The sequence below is a fragment of the Borostomias antarcticus genome, assembly GCF_949987555.1.
Source record: "Borostomias antarcticus genome assembly, chromosome: 5".
NCBI lineage: Eukaryota > Metazoa > Chordata > Actinopteri > Stomiiformes > Stomiidae > Borostomias > Borostomias antarcticus.
The window spans coordinates 2,067,742-2,084,339 of NC_140238.1; the positions used below are offsets into that span (position 1 = coordinate 2,067,742).

Here is a 16,598-nt window from a genome sequence, read left to right on the forward strand (position 1 = left end):
AACCCGGGTCCGTATCCTTTTCCTACCCCCCACCCTACCCAAACCCCTGCCTCTATCTGGGCCCAGGCACATTTATGCACACACAGACATACACCAATGTTTGCCATGTCTCTCCTATGATGTTATTAGCCTCTCTTACTCTGAAAATGTAATTTAATGTTATTTATTGCTCTATAAATGTTCTTAGCCGGTAGACAAACATACTCCAGGAGCTTGCTCGATCGCCTCGTTGAGAGGGGTCAGGGAAGAATTTTTACAGCTCACTTATCTGGCCCTCGGGTGATTACTGTTTTTTTGCTTCCCTCTGGAATATGTAGGGGTGGGATGTCTGCCCACCTCCCTTGTTCTCTGTAAAGAGCATTGTGTTGCCTCTGGGTATGAAATGCGCTATATAAATAAAGCTTTGATTGATTGATTGATATTGAAACTGTTGGAGCCATAGGTGAGACATGGATCACATGGGAAATTAATAAACACTAGACACTAAGGATTACTTTCTGCTTTCAGGTATAAGAAGAATGATCTGATACACACACACACACGCACACACATACACACACGCGCACACGCACTCTGTCAGTACTGTCCACACTGTATATACCTTATCTTTTTCATGTCTCATATAACATCCCAATGAACTGCATTTCTGCTTCTATCGCCCTTCTGGTTCTGCATCACGTTGTCCCAGTACTAATCTTGTGATCTGGGCAGTAACAATACAGTTGAATCTAATCTAATCTAATCTTAGCCGTCCACCACAACCAAACTAATTAATCAACATTGTTGCATGGCAACAATGCCAATGCGGTTCTAACACCTTGTATACGTGACTCATGGCATGATAGCTATTATGCTGTTATCTATTTGTGGGTTAGAAAGCGATTAGGTTGGTATTTGCTCGCGTTAATGTCTTGACTGACAGCCACGGTCCAACCTGTAACCCAGCCCAGGTCAGGTGTGCCCAGGTGTGGAGAACGAACGCACCCTGAGCTGGTCTGACTGGCTCTTCTTGGCCAGTATGTCGGGCTGGAGGACGTCTGTTGCGATCAGCCGGTCTCTCAGGTGGGTGAGCTTGTTTCGGATCAACTCGTAGGCGTCCCCAAAGTCTTTGGTCCTGGAGATCAAACCCTAGGGGTGGAATGAGACAGAAATGTGAAACACTTTTTAACCACATTTATGAGAGAAAATAAGCTTAATCAAGGAAGTAAGTTGAACATTGCTGAAATGTGCTGAACAAATAAACTTGCCTTGCCTCGTCTTGCCTTACACACACACACACACACGCACACGCACGCGCACGCGCACGCGCACGCGCACACGCACACGCACACGCACACGCACACGCACACACACACACACACACGCACACACGCACACACGCACACGCACACACACACACCTGCAGGCGGCTCTTCCTCTGGAGCAGCTGGCTGTGCAGGAGCTCGCGGTCCCGGATGGCGGAGCTGAGCTGGGCCAGCAGACCCTCGGACCTCTCCTGACCCAACACAGAGACCAGGAGATCCCCCTTCACCTGCAGCAGGCTCAGACGCTCCTGCAGCTGATGACTGTGCTTCAGCAACCTCTGGAGGAGGGAGGGAGGGAGGGGGGGAGAGAGAGGGAGGGAGGGAGAAAGAGAGAGAGAGGGAGGGAGGTGGGGAGGGAGGGAGAGGGAGGTGGGGAGGGAGGGAGGGAGAGGGGGAGGGAGGGAGGGAGGGAGGGAGGGAGGGAGGGAGAGAGAGAGAGAGGGAGAGAGAGAGGGAGAGAGGGAGGGAGGTGGGGAGGCGGGGAGGGAGGGAGTCCGGGGAGAGGAGGGGAGGGACGACGAGGGAAAAGAAGAGAAAGTATAAGTAGGTCAAAAGGAGGGCGAGAAAGAGAGGGTGTGAGAAAAATAGAAGGGGAGGGAGGGAGGAGGAGGAGGAGGAGGAGAGTGAAAAGTGAGCAGAAGGGAGGCAGAGGAGTGAGAAGAAGATGAGAGGCAGAGGGAGAGAGAGAGTGTGAAAGAGACGGGAGAGAAATTAGAAAAAAAAATGGATGGATGTGTTTAATCAAGAGAGCGAGTGTAACAGGCGATGTCCGGGGGAAGGGAGAGTCCGAAAGGAGGTCAAAGTGTTTAATCAACGGCGATGACAAGCGAGGAGGGGAGAGAGAGAGACAGGGAGAGACAGACAGGATGTTCAATCAAGAGCTCAAAAGCGGAGGAGGAGAGGAGGCAGAGGGGATGAGATGAAGGACAAAGAGGAGAGAAACGCGCCCGAGCAGAGGCAGAGGCAGGGGGGGGTGACAGGGGAGTGACAGGGGAGCGAGAGCGTTGAGGGGTGAACAGGTCACAGATGAAAGGTGTGTGTAGGAGAAAAAATGTGCCTGGGGCAATCCACCACCACACACATTCCTAGTGTCTGTCAAGTGTGTAAAACGTTGCGATCTTCCCGCCCGTGATATCTGGGACTGATTCAACTCCCCGCGCTCCGTAAGAGCCAATCAAAGTCTGTGGGGGAAAAAGGCTGGTAATTTCTGCGGTAGATTCACTTTTCTTCATACAGAAGACGACTGTATGTAGGCCTGATTAGATATCCCTAGCTTAAATCATTTCCCTGTGACATACTGAATAGGTTGCATTTTACTCTATTGGTTAACATTGTATGTCAATGTTCTGCTTCTTCAGTTCTAGAACACGGTTTGAAAAAAGGTTCTAGAACAGGGTTTGAAAAAAAGGGGTTGCCCTGAGCCTGAGAAGTGTGAGAGTCACTGTTTTAGAGAACTGTTTTGACTCAATATTTCATTTTCTTCAAGGCGTTTGAGTGGTAATTTAATGTTGCTGGTTGGCAAAAGATTCCACCATCCTGGATGTATGTTTGCTTTTAAGTTCAAGGATATAACTCAATAGTTCAATATGGTTTCCTTTCCTCGAGTTCAACAACAAGGAATCCAAAATACAGGCGAAACCAATTATTAAGACAGTTCCCTACAAGAGAATTTGCCCTCGCCTACATTTCTAAGGTCAGTATAGATGATAGAAAATAGAGGTGTGTTTGTGTAGTGAAAGCGGTCACAGTGTCTGCACACGTCTGTCTAACCTCGATGTTCTGCACCAGCATGGCGATGTGGGAGAACTCGGAGCCCTCGGCGGAAGCTTCTAGAACGTGTGACACCGCCTGGCTCCACTGGGAGAAGCCGATAAGAGGATCCTGCAGCACCTGCCTCAGCCCCGTCTCGGCCTCCGAACACAGCCTCGCCGCCCGACTCTTCACACTGGGACAGAGACCGAAGGGTTGTTGGTTTTATACCAACACACACAAGATGGGAAACTTCATACTCCACAATTTCACAAAAAAATATCTCAAGTCAATTGAGCAATTTAGTGAAACTGAAGTGGACATTTTACAAGCTATCCAAAAAATGTCCCCCTCTGTTCTTGGACTGGGTCTATGCCTGTCCGTACAGGGTGCATTCTTCACTGTCACACAACAAAAGCAAGCTGGAGCATGAAATTAAACGCCATGACTTGGAGACTGATAATCACAAGCAAGGGATATTGAAACTACTGACTGTATTACAGGCAGTTAGACTATGCAAATACTGCCGACATATCACTCTGAGGGTGTGCTTCAAAAGCATAAAGTGGTTACCTCAATTTGACTACAATTCTGGATAATACCATATCATTACTTTAAAAAAAATAAAAAATAAAATAAAGGATAAAATTCCACAGTACAGCAATATTGTGAAAGCTCACATTGCCATGACTACAGAGCTGTCTAATTCTATCACACCAGCGCAGTTGAAGGAAACGAGACGAGGAAATAAAGCATCTTTCGAGGACTAGGATGCATCACAAGTGGTCCCACTCACCTCTGATGCTCCTTGATCACGGCCAGCACGTCATCGGAGAGGTGCCGGGAATCCTGGGAGAAACGGAAGAGTTCCTTGAGCTGGGCCTTGAGCTGTTCCACCTGGGGTTCCTCCGCTGACAGAGTGTTCCGCACATTCTGGAAGATTGACAAGGAAAAATATGGAACTAGTACAGTCGGAATATCCTGAAGAAGAATATCCTAAAGAGAGGAGGCAGGTTTGGGCTCGATTCAATTTCCGAGACTCAAATCTCAGTTCAAGAACAGCAAAACCATCATAGAAAATGAATTGCGTTCATCCGGGGTCGACTGATAGAGTCTTACACTTATTGAATTACATGTGACCTCTCTGCCTGCGTTCATTCCTCTGAGGTGAATTGATCCTTTGTCAATGTTTTTTAGAGGATTGCAATAGTAGTTGCAATACTAGTAGTAGTATGAAACCATAGCATTGATTCATGTTGAGACATTCTTTCTGTGCGACAGTACATTACTTGAGCCGCGTGATTAGCAGTCATGGAATACGGATCTTATCATTCCCACTGCTATCTCACATATTTCCAGTACAGTACAGTAGCCCCGGGCCAATTCCTCCACAGTAATACTTAGAGCACATCACGGCTAGCTTGTAAAGTACAACTTCAGTTTGGAAGTAGGAGGTAGATTAGACCGTTAATCATGGAGAGCAGACCTGCCAGAGGTCTGAGGGAGGGGGGAGGGTGAAAGGGAGAGGGGGGAGGAGGAGGAGGCGGGGGAGATAATGACAGGGAGGGGGAGAGAGAAAGGTCAAGAGGAGCTTAAAAGGGAGGGGAATCAGGGGGAATAAACGATTAGGAGAAAACCAACTAGGGAGGCGGAGGGGAGGACGGTGAAAAGAGAGAGAAGAAAAGAGAAGAGAAGAAAAGCTAGATGGGAATCAGACAAGAAGAAAGCTAGCTAGGGATCAGGTTACCAGACCAACTGACCGTGTACTTCCTCCACTGTCCCACCATCTGTTCCTCTGTCCTCTCCCCGAGCTCCGGCCCTTCCAGCTCCTTCCCCAGCCCCTGGAGGACGGCCCGGAGCCGGGCGATGGCCTCCCCCAGCCGCCGGCACCTGGCCAGGTACTGGCTCTGGGAGTCCAGGCTGATCCGCAGGGCCTCGTCGGCCTCACACAGCCCCTGCCTCAGCCTCTGCCAGCCTAGCCTCAGGTCCTCGGCCTCCTCCACCGCCGCCTCCGCCCCCAACGGGGAGGTGCGGGCGCGCACGGCCTCCGCCACGCCCTCGATGTGCTGCAGGGTCTTCTCCTCGCTGGCCACGCTGTCGTCCAGGGTCTGGGGGGAGAGGGGGGAGTTATTAGTCATCATAGCCAGGGAGATTAGCATGTTAGCCATCATAGCCAGGGAGGTTAGCATGTTAGCCATCATAGCCAGGGAGGTTAGCATGTTAGCATGCACACATGACCTGAGCCATGGCCCATGGGACACAAGTAATGTCCTGTTTCTGTGGTGCGGTTTAGGCGAGTCAGGCTTGTACGGGCTAAAGCAATGGAAAATACTGTAAACGCTGGATATCGATGCACAGTACTTTGTTGATTTAGCAGAGGAAAAAAGTAATGGCATTCATGCACTACTATATCCAGGTTCATCCTTTCTGACACGTGAGGAGAATGTTCTCTATCGGAGGTGGAACACAGCAGGCTGATAAACACTATGACTCACTGCAGTGGTTAGCCGGTTTCAAACCCATCCCCTTTTCAGGGAATAAATTATTGAAATAATTGCGTTTCCCGCTCCTTGCCCGAGGCCTGCGGTACCTGCGGTTCTTTGAGCCGGTTCTGCGGTACCTGCAGGGCTTTGAGCCGGTTCTCCGGGGTGTGTTCTCTCTCGGTGACGGCGCACAGCTCCTCGGTCTTGGCCATCAGCCAGGACTGGAACTTCAACACACTGCTCTGGTACATCTGGTGCTCCTCAGCTATCTTCTGGAGCAGCTGGAGACGCTCCTGTCAAAGGGAAAAAAAAAAAAGTTGTTTTATCGTGAAAAGGAAGAGAACATCCCGAGTCAAGCCAGGACAGACTGTGTTTTGAATGTTACAATAGAGAACTGTCTCAAAACGCTATATTTTTTTCTCTCTCTCTCTTTTTATTTTTTAAATCAAACTTTTTGAAATCTCTTCCGATCCCCACTTGAATTCATCCAGCCTCATGTGTGATGCCCCAGGCTGACGGGTTTCCATCAGGGGTTTGATCGTGGGAAATGTAGTTCTCAAGAGTATGAGAAAATTGTTAGCAACAGACCCAAAGGGAATAAATACATTTTTAAAAAGGCAGACACTGGGTGAGCCTGTTGCCTTCACCAGACGGAAACATAGATTACTCAGTAAGGGTCCATATCTGGAAACTTCCTGGTGTAGCGTACCGTTCAAAGCTTTAGGAGCCCAACAGTACCCTCCATCGAGTGACCCACATAAAACCCCACATTAATCACGACCTCCTTCTCTCTCCCTCCGGACCAATTGCACGGCGCTGCCACGAGCTAGACATGTCCAAACGAGCCAAGATCACTGAATGAGCCAGGTGCACGAAGCTGCCAGATATTCAAGATAGAAGAAACACAGATAGAGGAACAATGTGTGGAATGTGTCACTCACAGCAGAGGGAAGGAGGAAGAGGAACACAAGTAACCGTCCAAACTGAGAGGTCGTTGTGTTTGGGGGAACCTAGTTCCCCTTCCACTCGTGATGTGCATGGTCTGGATATAATTAGAGCTGCATGTTAAATAAATACCAACGTGTTATTCATCACCCACTCCTCGCTCTATACAAAGCCGTGGTTTTGTTTGGGGGAACATACTGTAGTAAGGCAATAGAGAGACTCTGACAGAGAGTAATGCCCTTGTCCGTACATACTGATACACAGAGTAAACAAAGAGAAATTATTAACATGCGCACAAGCGCTCTCACTCACTCGCTCGCACACACACACCTTCACACTCGATCAGCCTCAAGTGTGTGTGCACGACTACACAAATTAAGATTGAGGGAAACTGAGGTAAACAAGAAGGGAAATGGAATGTTAGGTGCTCTCCAGAAAAAACACAGACGCACACAGAGAGAAACACTCTCTTATACACACACACACACACACACACACACACACACACACACACACACACACACACACACACACACACACACACACACACACACACACACACACACACACACACACACACACACACACACACACACACACACACCTCCGCCCGGTCTCGTATGTGGTTGTAGGCCTCCTGCAGCCTCTGCTGGGCCTGGGGCTCCACGCTGGGGTCCTGGGTTCGGCTGTAGAGGGCGGCCGCCTCGTCCAGCAACCTCTCCAGGAGCTGGGCCTGGCCCTGGATGTCACTGACCACCACCCTCTGGTGATCCACCTGGAACAACAACAACAACAATAATAATAACAATAATACTTTTTATTTGTATAGCACTTTTCAAAAACAGTTACAAAGTGCTTTACAAAACAGAATACAAAATACAAAAGAACACAGTTACGAAGTGCTTTACAGAACAAGATACTGTACATAGGGTCAACTATAGCCACATGTGGTCGAGGGAATTGCAACTGCCTGGTGTAGAAAGGTACAGTATACAGTACGTTGATATTTTTCATTTCGCTAAACAAACACAAGGTAGGAATGCTAATTTCATGGAGATGGCTTGTAGCTACAATATCAACCTCGCTGTTCACAAAAAAGAAAGCCTACGACAGCCGCAATGGCTATCATTCCAATGGAGGAGCTAGCGCCTGGCTGCTAGCCAATATTAGCCACCGCGTGTGGTAGCCCACCTGCCACAGCTTCTCCTTCACCCCCAGTTGGAGCTCCACTTCTGGGTTTAGCGTCCGCCGTAGCCGGGCTAGCCACAGCTCAAACTCCTCGTAGGCCTTTAGGTACTCGCTCCAATGCAGCCACACCCACTCGATACGACTGGAGCAAGAGAGAGAGAGAGAGTGCGGTGACATGAGATAAAAGATCAAGGAACTTGGATGAAAGAAAAGGTGTAAGCTTGTCATAACATCTGCAAATGGTGTGTGTGTGTGTCTAGTACTGCACATATTAGGGTTTCAAGGTGTACAAAGGCTTATACATGGCTAGACATGATCATATTGTTGACTTAGTGGCTGATGCAGTCCAACAGGTATTACCAACTGATGTACAGCCTTAAAGCTTATGATGTGTTCAGTAATACGCCCAACACATGATGTTGAGTTTGTGGATGACGCCCTGAGAGATGTCACTACTCTCTAAGTGGGCTGTTCATTTTTGCATACGGACCGAGCCTTCATCAACAAACTGCTGACATGTAAATGGACTGCACTTATATAGCGCTTTTATCCAAAGCGCTTTACAATGAAGGCCTCTCATTCACCCGTTCACACACACATTCACACACACATTCTCACACCAGTGGCGGCAGCTGCCAATGCAACGTGCTAGCCTGCTCATTGGGGGAAATTTGGGGTTTAGTGCCTTGCCCAAAGACACTTCGACACGTCGTCAGGAGAAGCCGGGATTCGAACCGCCGACCCTACGACCATCGGACGACCCGCTGTACCTCCTGAGCTGTAGCCGCCCAACATCAGCCCTCAGTGGTGCGTGTGTTAGCAGTCTCTCAGCCATAGGAGTGTCAGTACTACCTGTGACAGTGAATGATGTAGGTACTGGTATCCTCCCATGATGCCTTGAGGCCTTTGAGTTTGGCGTGGGTCTGGTTCCTCGCCTCCTCGTCTCCGTTCTGCAGGAGAACCTCGGCCGCCACCAGAACCATGTCCACTTTCACACGACCCTCGTGTTCCGACTCCTGGATTTTCTACCCAAGGACAGGACATTCAGGATCAGAGTTAGTAGGGTTGAGTTGCTTCAACTATACAATTATGTCCAAGACAGGATATCTGAGTATTGATTATATTAATCTAAAAAGATATTAATATTAATCTAATAAGCCTTATTTCCACTGTCGTGCCGAACCGTTCTGAGCACGCAGGGTAACCGTTCCGACGGTGTTTCCACTTGGGATGTGAAGAGACATACCATGGCAACCGTCAATAACAACATTCCGTGGAACGCAACAGCCCGAGAGGTGGAACCAGACACTGGAACCGTTCCCACGGATCCGGAGCGCCGCGGTTTGAGCACGGTATCGGTTCGGCACCACAGTGGAAATAAGGCTATAGTGTTTATCTGAATTGTCACACCACTGCTTCCGAATGCTCTTTTATGAATCAGAAGAGGTCCAAAGTGAACAACCTCTTCCCATGCCATTCCTGTCCATCACCCCAACCTCAGACCTGTTCCCTAGCATCTAAGCAGTCCCTCATACACCCCTTACCCTATACCCATCTCCCGTGTAAAACGACAGGGTCCTCACACCCCACTACCAGGGGGGTGGGGGGTCAAAGGTGAGGGCTCTTCTATCTGGGCTGCGTCTCCTCACCTCGGTCTCTCGGAGGCGGGCCTCCAGGGCGGCCCGCGGGCCCTTGGTGTTGTCATTGGCCCGGAGCCTCTCCTGAACGGCCTGCATCCAGGACTGGGCCGCCTCCAAGCTCTCCTGAAACTCCCGCTGCTCGTGCTGGGTCATGACAAGACAGGGGTCTGTGGTGGAGGAGGAGGAGGAGGAGGAGGAGGAGGAGGAGAAGGAGCATGAGGAGAAGGAGGAGGAGAAGGAGGAGGAGGAAGGAGGAGGAGGAGGAGAAGGAGGAGGAGCGGGGGTAGAGAGATGGACGGATAGAGGAAGATGATTAAGGTGCAGCAAAAACATTACAGAAAAGAAGGTAAAGTGAAACAGTGCATGTCTTCAGCATTCCTCCGTGGGGAGGAGACTGACTGAACACAGCATGGAATGGGGTGGTGCTTCCCTGTGCTTAGCAAGATGGAATGGGGTGGTGCTTCCCTGTGCTTAGCAAGATGGAATGGGGTGGTGCTTCCCTGTGCTTAGCAAGATGGAATGGGGTGGTGCTTCCCTGTGCTTAGCAAGATGGAATGGGGTGGTGCTTCCCTGTGCTTAGCAAGATGGAATGGGGTGGTGCTTCCCTGTGCTTAGCAAGGTGGAATGGGGTGGTGCTTCCCTGTGCTTAGCAAGATGGAATGGGGTGGTGCTTCCCTGTGCTTAGCAAGATGGAATGGGGTGGTGCTTCCCTGTGCTTAGCAAGATGGAATGGGGTGGTGCTTCCCTGTGCTTAGCAAGGTAGCCTATTGTTGACAGTTGTGCAAATCTAAAATCTGACGTCATATGTGACAATAAAGCCACGTAACCTTACTGTACCTCTGAAAACAAACCTTGTGATACGACAATGGTCCTGTAACATTAACAACGCATGATGGGGTTTATCTTCCATCTTATTTTCCATTAAACTGTCCATGTTGTGCATGTTATGCATTTTACAGTATGCAGGTCTATTTTGTTTTATCTTCCTTTGTATTATTATTGTCAGTTGGGTTCTTATTTAACATGAACAATGACACTCTATCCCTGTTTTAATGTGAAGCATGATATGCATGTCATTTCTTTGTTGTAAAGCACTTTGAGCTGTAGTTTTGTAACTTTAAGTTTATTGTTGTTGTTTGCGTGACAGGAAGACATAACGTATAGGCTACTGTGTCCTGGGGCAGTGAAGACATTGAGGAGGGAAATACACTGAAACTCTGGTCATAACAAGAAGAAGGAAAAGGCAGGGAGCGCGAAGCATGAAGACTACAGCCAGAAATGAGCCATTTTCCTGAGTGACTCATTTATCCCACCACAAGATTCCACATTAGGATCCTCAGCCCCTCCCTATAGTCGGATACTACTTCTGCTTTCTAGAAAAGAACAAATATGTGCTTCATAAAATGGTACCAGCCTATGTCCGTTAAAAAAGAGAACTTACTATCTTGCATCTATGCTATGTCCGCAATGTCGGTTGAAAAAGAGAACTTACCCACTGAGCAAAGACACGTCTAAAAGACGTCTTTTAGATGTCTTTTTTGTATTTTTCGGACGTCCAAAGACATCCAATAGGAGCCAGAATGAATGTTTATTTTAGACGTTCAGATATTGGACCCGTTTTGCACGTCCACAGACGTCTTAGAGGGGTCCAAGCCAGACGTGTGAATATTGAGGGGTCCAGCAGACGAACACACGGGGTTCAGGACCGACGGACGTTATTAAGACGTGATCTGAACGTCTCCAGATGATCGTGATCTGACGTTGCGTGTGTGCTGGGATGCGTCTATGCTTCGAGGTACATACCACAACTCAAAAGTGTATTTTAAGTTAGTAGTCGGGTAACCTACACCTCCTCTCCCCTCCTGTCCTGTCCAAGCCATCTGCGTTTGACAGATCGTAAATAGACTACTGGCACATTTAAACGTTGTATCTTGTTCATAATTGTAAGTACTTGGTGGTCACGGTCACTCTTGAACCTGAATTAATGATTTACATGAATTCAAATAACTTCAACACATAACGACTAAAGGTAGTAGCCTAGGAGACGAGCAAGCAACCCAAATAACAGGACGTTTTATTGAGGCTATTATTTATTTATGTAGAGCCTATTTATCATCGTTAGTTGCCCCTTATTTAGCTGTTGTAGTGGTATGTTCATGTTACATGTTATAAGTGCTAGCTATGGAGATGAGGGAAGTTTACGGTTTGCGGAAAAACATGAGATAGTAATTAGACTACTACCTCTCCTAGAAGGATAGACAGACATGAGGACATCACTTACCCACAACAGAGCATCTGGTGGAATAAAAACGGTTGTGCCCGAACACTAATGTCCCGGGAACTGTAAAGTTAGCGAAGGAAGTGAAGGAAAGGCCCTTAAATCTTGTTCATAGAGGCAGTTAGAGGCTGAGCGACCAGACTGAACCAGACCAGAGCAACACATCCGCAGAGCAACGGATCATCGTGTGGGGGCGCGCGCGTCCTACGTCGGGAATTCAAACTGAAGGCGCGAGAGAGGATAGTGGATGTACTGTGCATGGATGTATTAATAGAACTGTGTTGCTTTGATTGGCAGCGCAATGTGTTGAGCAGTTTAGGACGACACTACTTATTATAAAAGTCCTCCTCGTGGCTTCTGTTTCATGCAAGCTATTGAATGATAAATAACATAATACAAATTATTTATTTTCCCTAGTACAGTAGCTTAGAGATAGTTTAGAGATATAATAATAGGCCTAATAATAATCATAATAATCATAATAATCATAATAATCATAATGATAATCAAAGCATACAATCAGTTGCTAATGAAATGTCCATCATTAAAAACGCATGAACATGTTTTAATCCACATTTCTTTTTATTAAATATTGCTAAAAACTTTACAAAAGCACGCACATCCAAACACAATGAATACTAAGTGCTGGACAGAAGTACAGTCTGTGAAAATGGAGAAATAGAGTCCTTCCTTCCGCACCCCAAACATCACATGGTGGTAATACATGTTTATGGGAGCATTATCTAGTGGACAGACTCTATTTTTCCATGTATTATTAACCACACCCACGCACGGACACACATACACAGACGCACGCACACATGCACGCACACGCACGCACATACACCCACACACAATACATTCTTTGATATTTTCAGCATTAACAGTTTGGGCATTGAATTGCATGGAGTGGTTGAGCAAAAATATTTGAACCACAGTGACTGACTAAAATTAGAATAAGTAGCCTACAATCCACAAAGCCGTATTTGCATTTACAATATTAATAAGTAAAGCTTTGACAATGGGCAATAATGTGTGCTTACAATGGGCAATTACTGAAAGCCCCATCAAGATGCAGCAGCCTATAGGTAATCTGTAAAAAAAATAAAAAATGTTAAACATTAATAAATTATACATCTTACAACATGCTCAGTTTGGCTCTCAAATATTTCAAATATGTTGCTTTGACCTTGCCTCAATGATTGTATTAATACATCCAGTACATTAGTTTGTACAATAATCTGTGACATATCTCAGTATATGCAAAACAGGATAATTAATAATTTGTATTCCTAATCTGCTCATCTTGATACAGTCAGCTATAAACATGCTTGGAACTGACCTTGTATCAGCTGGTAATTACTTTACAATGTATTCACTGTACTGTAAATTGTATACTGTATATTTTACATTTCATAGAAACAGTGAACCTAATTAAAGCTGCAGTATGTAACTTATGCTATCCCAGCTACAGTATCTATGAGCTAGTAGGAAATTCTGTCTGCCAAGTTAAAGTAAGCTTCAATCTCACGTTTGTGGGTTTGGGTACCCATAAGGCCATAGAAGGATGCCCTGTGTTGCCGAATTGACCTCAGCATGCGCTCACACTTTGAACCAGGCGTGGCCACGCCTCCAAGGTTTTGTTTGTTTTGAATGCTCTGGTGTCAAATTGTAATAGTTATTATAATTGCTGTATCAGAGCCAAACAGCAGTCTACGAAGACTGAGAAGCAATCACTTATCCCTCAGGATGTTTCATAGCAATAGAGCCATGGACCCACAGTAGACCCACTTCTTTACCCATGGACCCACAGTAGACCCACTTCTTTACCCATGGACCCACAGTAGACCCACTTCTTTACCCATGGACCCACAGTAGACCCACTTCTTCATCCATGGACCCACAGTAGACCCACTTCTTTATCCATGGACCCACAGTAGACCCACTTCTTTATCCATGGACCCACAGTAGAACCACTTCTTTATCCATGGACCCACAGTAGACCCACTTCTTTACCCATGGACCCACAGTAGACCCACTTCTTTATCCATTGACCCACAGTAGACCCACTTCTTTAAACATCACTAATGTAAAAACTAACATTTCTGCAATTGTATACTATACCCACTTCTTTAGTCAGAGCATACCCACTTCTTTACCCATGGACCCACAGTAGACCCACTTCTTTACCCATGGACCCACAGTAGACATACTTCTTTATCCATGGACCCACAGTAGACCCACTTCTTTATCCATGGACCCACAGTATACCTACTTCTTTAAACATCACTAATGTAAAAACTAACATTTCTGCAATTGTATACTATACTCACTTCTTTAGTCAGAGCATACCCACTTCTTCAGTCACCACTACACCCCTGAATATAGCAATATTTAAATAGTTAAAAATCGTACATACTGCAGCTTTAAGGTCTTTCTGTAACAGCTTTTTAGCACCTCAGATAAACAGCAGTACTGCACAAACACATAATTACTATATATGACATTACTTCACAACTTCACAGTTATCTAGGACTCTTTCTCCATGAGAGCCGAGTCAGTGCATACACCATCCCCACTCTGTCAGACACTGAGAGACAGATGAGATGGTGCTCCGTCACACAGACTGGAATGCAAAGCCAATGCAATGTTCTACAATGGTCACTGGCTCAAAGCAAAGCCGATGACAAAGTACGTAGTTACAAAACAGTAGTCATGTGGACAAAAGAGCTTGTCAACAGCAAGTAATATAGTATTGCCTGAAAATCAATCACAGAGCAACAATGGTTCACAATACAGTAGCAACAATGGTTGAAAAATGTCTCTGGCCGTGTTTTCTTCTTATTCCATTTTGTTAACGGGGAGATAACAGAAGAGAGAAGTCGACTGGATTCCTCAATCAGTTTTCCATGCAAAGCTGATAAGAGGACAATAGCTGAATCTCTGCACATTCTGCAAATAAAGATCTGTCAGTGTTTCGTGTCCTCGGTGAAGTTTTCATCAGTGCCAAACATACAGCAGGCCGGCAGCCTTCTCCTAGAGTTCAAAATGTCCATATAACGCTTGTGTCTGCAATGTTGGACTTGTCCTGAATGTCCATGTAACGTCTCTGTAACATCAGTTCAAGAGACCCAATTTTATAACACTCTAATAACATTTTTTCTCTCAGCGCCTTCCGATCACTATGCAGTACACACCTCTCTCTCTCTCTCTCTCTCTCTCTCTCTCTCTCTCTCCCTCTCCCTCTCTCTCTCTCTCTCTCCCTCTCTCTCTCTCTCTCTCTCTCTCTCAGCAGTAAGCACACCAGTAGATCAGGTTAAAGAAGATATAAGACCCAGGGAAGAACATCCTGGAGTATTTGTCGATGGCGTGCGTGTTCTGTATGATGCTCAGCTTCCTGATGCCTTTCTTCTTGGTGGTGGTGGACTCGCTGCTCACGGACAGGTGGACGACCATGTGGTCCGATTTCTCCGGCGCCTCGGGCATCTCCTCGGCCTCCTCCTCCAGAGCCATGGGGTCCTCGGTGTATCCCGCCAGGCTGTTGGTGTCTGCCTCGCTGTAGGTGCCGTCCAGGATCATGGTGCGCGTGTGCGACATGCCGCAGGTGCAGGGTAACATCTGGAGCGCGGGAGGGAGGAGAAGAGAGAGAGAGAGGGAGGGAGGAGAAGAGAGAGAGAGAGAGGGAGGGAAGAAGTGTAGGAACAGGATGGAAGGTACTGTATCAAAACTCTTTACCTTCAAATCAAATCAAACTTTATTTGTGTAGCGCATTTCATACGCAGAGGTGACAAATTCAGGAGGGTGGCCATCTTTTTAAATATATTAATGGATTATCTAACGAATGGATTGAGGAGGTTGTCCAATAGGGTTGGCGGTTCGAATCCCGGCTGCTCCTGTCCACATGTCGAAGTGTCCTTGGGCAAGACACTGAACCCCAAATTGCTCCCAATGAGCAGGCTAGCACCTTGCATGGCAGCTGCCACCATTGGTGTGTGTATGTGTGTGTGAATGGGTGAGAGGCCTTCATTGTAAAGCGTTTCGGAGAAAAGCACTATATAAGTGTAGTCTATTCACCATTACCATTTACCAAAAGACAAAACAAACTTCGACAGGCCATTCTGAAGCGTGACAGGTCAGTCTGAAGCGTGACGTATTCTTTACCTGCTGTGACCGAGCTCGCTCGCGCATCTTGGCGTCGCGTCGGTCCTGCACGGTGGACAGGTAGTTGACAGCGGCGTACTCCAACACAGACAGGAAGACGAACACGAAGCTGACCCAGAGGTAGATGTCCACTGCTTTAATGTAGGACACTCTGGGCATGGAGGCGTTCACACCGGTGATGATGGTGGACATGGTCAGCACCGTGGTGATTCCTGGACAACACAAGGAAGGAAGTTAACTTAATCTCTCCTCTAGGAGCTTGTCATCGAAGAAGACCATCGTCAAAGTATTGCATTTGGGTATTTTAAGGTACAATTTAAGCTTGTTTTATCCCTCATTTATTTCGGTACATATTTCCACTATCTAACAGAATCCTTCAAACTCACTGACAACTATTCTTACAGCATCTATAATGACAGATTGCATGTTTGTCTACAGGCCCACAGTGCATGTAACTTGACAACCGGGTCTAGCCACCAGAGGGCGCTACGGGCACGATATTGAAACGGCCATATCTCAACGTGAGAAGGTCACAGAGACACAGGGTTTGGACTGGCAGAAAGGTCTCAATGTAATAATTGCAGCAATATCTAAACATCCTCCTGTTCGCACGCACGTGCGCGCACAGAGCTAAGAAACTATAAGAGCAACCATGACAGCTCCACAGGCACTGTGCACTAGTTCCAAAAAAGCCTAAAAGAATGAATGAATGAATGAATGAATGAATGAATGAATTTATTTATTTATTTGTTTGTTTAACAGATGTTAAAATACACAGGCTTAAAAAGCCCATTTGGTCACAACCATTACATGTATCACATTGTTGATGAATTCACACACAATAAAGTCC

General features: G+C 46.8%; 2 protein-coding genes across 6 annotated transcripts in view; both read right to left on the reverse strand.

Moving 5' to 3' along the window:
* The window catches only part of syne3 (spectrin repeat containing, nuclear envelope family member 3), a 29,021-nt gene extending 17,381 nt beyond the window's left edge, over positions 1–11,640 (reverse strand). Inside the window, exons 1-11 of the mRNA XM_084438348.1 lie at positions 11,591–11,640; positions 9,319–9,476; positions 8,522–8,694; positions 7,673–7,811; positions 7,086–7,256; positions 5,674–5,829; positions 4,814–5,161; positions 3,850–3,986; positions 3,075–3,249; positions 1,400–1,582; positions 985–1,128 (exon numbers count right to left, since the gene is read on the reverse strand). Coding sequence (XP_084294474.1) covers positions 985–1,128; positions 1,400–1,582; positions 3,075–3,249; positions 3,850–3,986; positions 4,814–5,161; positions 5,674–5,829; positions 7,086–7,256; positions 7,673–7,811; positions 8,522–8,694; positions 9,319–9,462 — 1,770 coding nt within the window. The 5' untranslated portion in view covers positions 9,463–9,476; positions 11,591–11,640. The remainder of the gene's footprint in view (positions 1–984; positions 1,129–1,399; positions 1,583–3,074; positions 3,250–3,849; positions 3,987–4,813; positions 5,162–5,673; positions 5,830–7,085; positions 7,257–7,672; positions 7,812–8,521; positions 8,695–9,318; positions 9,477–11,590) is intronic.
* A 3,235-nt stretch (positions 11,641–14,875) lies between these two features.
* The window catches only part of gabrr2a (gamma-aminobutyric acid type A receptor subunit rho2a), a gene marked incomplete at both ends in the record, with an annotated part of 15,315 nt that continues 13,592 nt past the window's right edge, over positions 14,876–16,598 (reverse strand). The window contains 2 exons of one of the 5 annotated variants that reach the window (XM_084437903.1): positions 14,876–15,205; positions 15,776–15,960. In XM_084437903.1, coding sequence (XP_084294029.1) covers positions 14,876–15,205; positions 15,776–15,960 — 515 coding nt within the window. Of the gene's footprint in view, positions 15,206–15,748; positions 15,961–16,598 lie in introns of all 5 variants that reach the window. The other 4 variants (XM_084437902.1, XM_084437901.1, XM_084437905.1 and 1 more) reach the window with 4 other exon arrangements.